General features: G+C 38.2%; 1 protein-coding gene across 1 annotated transcript; it reads left to right on the forward strand.

Annotated features, from left to right (window-relative positions):
- The first annotated feature begins 4,427 nt into the window (after positions 1-4,427).
- LOC105309363 (olfactory receptor-like protein OLF4) lies at positions 4,428-5,375 on the forward strand. The gene has a single exon (XM_011385485.1). It carries the CDS (start codon positions 4,428-4,430, stop codon positions 5,373-5,375), a length of 948 nt encoding a protein of 315 aa, XP_011383787.1.
- The last annotated feature ends 314 nt before the right edge of the window (positions 5,376-5,689 follow it).

A 5,689-nucleotide genomic window follows, 5' to 3' on the forward strand; every position in this document is an offset into this window, starting at 1 on the left:
GTACTTCAGGGAAGGGTCAAAGTGGATGGAACCTGAGAAGTTCTATCTGATTTCTTCTGAGAGCCTATCCAGCCTGGCCCAGAGCCCAGAGTTGGCCATGTTTGTTGGCTAGGTAAACTAATTAATTCATTTAATATGTAAATTGGAGTTTTTTCTACCAAATTTGCTGTTTGGCATTGAATTCCTTTATGTATATAGATATGTATTTGGGGGAGAGTATGAAAATTATAATTTTTTTGTTCAATTCTAACAGTCTGTCATATTGTGTACCCCCTCATTATTTTTACACATAAAGTTAAAGAAGTACAAATTAGTAGTTGATAGTTGGTCACGGGGATGGGGAGCATGGCAAAGGGAATGCTGTTAGTATTAATATGATGGCTAGACAGAGGGCCAGGGGAGGGAGGGAGCAATTATGGGGATTGTTTTATGAACTATATAGATGTCTAACCAAACTACTATATACTTGAAACTAATTTAAATAAATAAATTGTTTAAAACCCTATATGTCTTTACCCATCTTTTGATGAGCATTCTTTTGCATTCATTAATGATCACATCTAAACTTTCCTAAGGATATCTGAATCTATTTATGTTTACATAGGTAGTAATTATAACAGTAGATTGTTCTTCCTCCACAGATTTTCAAAAGTAGATTTCAATATTTTTCTTTCCAGGTTTGCCAATTCTCTGGAATTAAAGACTCATAACAAATTGATTAAATTATTGTATTTCATATCTTTTCTTTTAGAATTAGTCTTTATACTAATCAAGTTGATGACACAGTTACCAAAATTCAATACTATTTTAACTTGGTCGTATTTTCTCATTCCTAAACATTTGTTCTATATAAATGCACATACTATGAAACCACATATGTAAGCAAAATAAATGAAGTCCTTACTCAATGAATAGCACATTACAAAGGAGAAGGCCCAGTACAGTAAAATGAGTGTAATATGACATCATTTCCTTAGGGGTAAATATATGAAGACAGGGGACCAATGGACCATATAAAAATGTGGGTAGCCAAAAAATGTGGAATTAGTGCAGGAATAAAAATTACATCAGGGCTGAGGTGGATACCACGATGAGACCAGTGGGGCAGTAAAGGTCCAGTCAGTGTTAGGTCCCTTGAATCTGAGGGAACTGCAGCACCCATGTCAGCTGCCTCTTCTCTTTACATCTGACTCTCTGCAGGCTCTTCATTCTTCTTGCTTTTCCCACATTGGCAGGAAGTGGTCTTTTTAAACTCTTCTTGTATTTATTGCAGTATATTCCAGAGTTTTTTATTTTGTCCCAAAGAGGACATTCTTTTTATGTTGTGAACCGGCATGCCTGCACACAATCACAGCAACACACACTCACACACACGCACACACACACACACACACACACGACTGACCAAGAGAACTATGAAATGATTATATATGTACTCTATGTATGATGCACTCATATTTTCTCTTATGACATCTTGATTCTATTCTAGTTAATTCTTACAAACCATAGTCTTCCACCCTACTGGGTCCTAATATAGAATATGGAAAACATTCCTCTGGCATGTCCTCCACACCTAGGTCAGTGTTGCCTCCTTCTCTTCCTTCTCTCATCATCAACAATTTCTGGGAGAACGTTCTCTCATCCCTCCATGGAATGCTTACTTATACATCTACTGTTGCCATCGCAGCTAAGTCTGTTGGGAGGGTGATGATAAGTATAATATGCTGCATGCCTCACCGCACTCACTGTGTAGCAGGAAGAAAAGACATGGAACTAAATAAAAACTCCATCATGGGAATCCTAATATGTAATTAACTTGATGAGAAAGTATCCTTTTCCTGTGATAATGTTCAGAATAAGAAAAGGCTCATGAAGGAGAGGATGCAGGCAATCTGAAAGAGGACATGGAGTTTGGAGGATGGAGAGGGGGTGAAAAGTTCCAAAATGTCTCATGGGGTAACACCAAGCAGAGAGAAGCGTGTGTGTAAAGGCTTTGAGCCTTGTAGCTGTGGTTCCGGGTGAAGCTGGGAGTCAAGTTCAATGTTTGGGAGATTAATGTGAGCACGAGCACAGCTCTGTGTAGGTGAAGCAGGTGAAAAGGTCGCAATACTTGAGTCTTGTGTTTGAAGCTACAAAATTTGTCTTCTATCTGCATTGAGAAGTCACGGGGATGGAGTTTAATGCGAGAGTCTTATGAATAGTTTTCAATATACAGAAATCTCCATGAATCAATGTGATTATCTACATAGAGGGTTTCCAGCCTGTAAAACATAGGAGAGATGAAAAAATAATATAGCTGTGAAATTGGTGACATAGAAGCAACGGAGATAGTAGATACAGAAAAAAGCAATCAGCCTCATCTCATCACAGTGGTAATCATTTATTTACCAACAGAAATAAATGATTAACTTAGCTAAGCATATTACATATATTGTTCAAACCTGTCACCATTCTGAATTGATATTACTGTCTGCACTATTTGGGTGAGGATATTAGCGCTTAGAATGTCTAGCTGTCTCTCCTCATTCAAACAACTAAGAGGTGATAGATCTCAGAACCAAAACTGGGTTTCCTGATTCCCAAGGTTTTGTGTTTAATGTTATTAACGAAAGTCTAATTTCAGCTTTAAAAATCTCTGCTTTTTTCTATACATTGTATATTTCCTTTTGTCAATTGTAGGTTTATTCTTTGCAAATCTTCTAGTAAGGTGTTTGATCTGTAAGGGGTCTTGATACCATGAAGATATTGCTTTTTGTTTTGAGTAAATCGTTATTTACTCAAATAATCAATACTTTATTGATTATTCTGGGTATAAGGCACAACTGTGGTTGGCATGTCACCATAATCAAGAACACTTTCTCTTTATCACAATCTCTCAGGGACCACCGGATATTATTAGATCTACCTCTGTCTCTGTGAAACGTCTGTCTGTTTGTCTCTCTTTCATCTTTTTATCTCTCTGTTTATTTAACTGCTTTTTAATGTACAGGGCAGAAAATAGTTATACGAAAATGGAGCCCCATTTTTACATGTCGATTTGGGGGCTTACCAATGAACATTCGATCTATTTCTATAACTTATGGGGGCAAGGTAACCTGATATTATCTTGCCTTGTATTATTTCTTTCCTCATTATTGTGTCTGGGGGTGAGTAGAATCTCATATTAACATGACCGCAGGAGGACATACTGTGTGTCTGTGGATGTTGAATATATGTGGTTTGTGGACCATGAGCACTTCTCCACTTCTTGGGGCAGGAGTACTTAGCTCATATATTCTGAAATGTGTTCTTTAAAATATAGATACAGAATGTCAACCAACAGATGGAAATAAAGAAGGCATCACTTCTCCTCACAGGATCCCTTGCAAAGATAATAAAGTTTAAGGAACAATATATGATTGAGGGATCCCTGTGTCTTGAAGTTTCATCTGTAGCAGACAGGCCAGCTCATTCCTCCACATTCTCTCACATCATCACTATCATCTCACTCTAGTTCATTCCCCTCACCATTCCTATTCTTTTTGAGCCTTGATTACTTGAGACAAGTGCCAACCTCAGGATCTTCGCACTGGCTCTTTCCCACGCAGCCTACACACTTCCCCAAAATCTTCCTGTCTTTCCTGTATCTTCCTTGAGGTCCCTGTCAAAGAGCATCTTGTTTTCAAGTCTTTCTCAATTACATTAAAAATAACGTGCGCATCTATGTTCTTTTATACCTATTCTCTTTTTACTTCAGAGCACATGAAGCATCTAACATCGTGTGTAATTTTTCACTACCCTATATTCTTTCTCTGTCTTTGGATTGTAGGGACTTCTGTTTTTCAGCACCTTGTTTTCCTTGATGAGAGAAAGGTCAGAACTCAGCACGTATTTCTCAATGAGTGTGGTATGACATCATTTCCTCAGAGATAAATGTATGAAGAAAGGGGACCAATAGTTGTAGCATAAGCAGGATTTTATATAATATGTCTAAGGAGCACTTTGCATGTTGAAAACAGAATAGAACTAGGACTAGTGTACCCATCAAATGAGTCATAAAAGAGATCAAAACTCAAAGCCAAGAATAACAAAGAAAAGTAGTACAAGAAAAATGAGAGAGGGCCAGCCTCATCCACTAAGTGCCATATAAAAACAAGGTGGTCAAATAAACATGAAATAGGTGCAGGAATCACAGAAATTACATATGAAAGAATTTCTCATTAAACCTGTATAAAAATGACTTATTTGGCAAACTGCTGATAGTGGGACAGGAATTCCTATTTAGAGGGAAGATTATTTAAAGGGGATCAGATGTCTACAAACCCACATATGTATCATATATACATTTTACTGCAAAATACAAATGGTAACATTTCAAGATGCTAGTAATGCCCAAGTTTGTTAATTAATCACGTAAATTTTTATTTCCCAGTCATTACCACCAACACATGGAACCAGAAAATTATTCACAGATTACAGAATTTCTTCTCATGGGACTTTCTGAGGAACCAGAACTGCAACATCTCATATTTGGGCTTTTCCTCTTCATGTACCTGATCACCATGGTTGGAAACCTGCTCATCATCCTGGCCGTCAGCTCAGACTCCCACCTCCACACACCCATGTACTTCTTTCTCTCCAACATGTCCTTTGCGGATATCTGTTTCACCTCTACCACCATCCCAAAGATGCTGGTGAACATCCAGACACAGAGCCAAGTCATAACCTATAAAGGCTGCATCACACAGCTGTATTTTTTCCTACTCTTTGCAGGATTGGATGACTCTCTTCTGACCGTGATGGCCTATGACCGCTTTGTGGCCATCTGTCACCCCCTGCACTACACTGTCATCATGAACCCCCGGCTCTGTGGACTGCTGCTCCTGGTGTCCTGGATCATGAGTGCCCTCTATTCCTTGTTACAAAGCTTAACAGTATTGCGACTGTCTTTCTGTACAGTCTTGAAAATTCCCCACTTTTTCTGTGAACTCAATCAGATGGTCCAACTTGCCTGTTCTGACACCTTTCTTAATAACATAATAATATATTTTTCAACTGGACTGTTGGCTGGTATTCCCCTTACTGGGATCCTTTACTCTTACTCTAAGATAGTTTCTTGCATTCGTGGAATGTCATCAGCTCATGGGAAATATAAAGCATTTTCTACCTGTGTGTCTCACCTCTGTGTTGTCTCCTTATTTTACTGTACAGGACTAGGAGTGTACCTCAGCTCTGCTTCTCCCCACAGCACACACTCAAGTGCAATAGCCTCAGTGATGTACACGGTGGTCACACCCATGCTGAACCCCTTTATCTACAGTCTCAGGAATAAAGACATGAAGGGGGCTTTGAAAAGATTCTGTGAGATGACAGCTTATAACAAACAACTGTTTTAGAGCTGAGGAACTCCCCATGATTGGTGGGCTAAAAGCTTTGAAGCCAGAAAATATGGCAATCGAATGTTCCTCTTCTATTTATTTGCTGGAATATCTATTTACTTAATTCTCCTACTGTGTACGATGTAAGTAATTCAGTTTATCATGCTTTCTCCTCTAATATATGGACATTTTCCTCCCTTGTACATTTTCCCAGTCTTAAAAAGTTTTACCTAAATTTGAACCAAAAATATTTGGAAAATCCCAATTACTTTGTGAATTCGTATGGGATTCTTAAGAAAAATTTCTTCTCAAATGATCATATCTCAAGAATT

The sequence above is a fragment of the Pteropus vampyrus genome, unplaced genomic scaffold (genome assembly GCF_000151845.1).
Source record: "Pteropus vampyrus isolate Shadow unplaced genomic scaffold, Pvam_2.0 Scaffold732, whole genome shotgun sequence".
NCBI lineage: Eukaryota > Metazoa > Chordata > Mammalia > Chiroptera > Pteropodidae > Pteropus > Pteropus vampyrus.

Bases quoted from the DNA above. Each gene is read 5' to 3' on its own strand.
- LOC105309363 (XM_011385485.1), top strand. From the start codon at position 4,428: ATGGAACCAGAAAATTATTCACAGATTACAGAATTTCTTCTCATGGGA.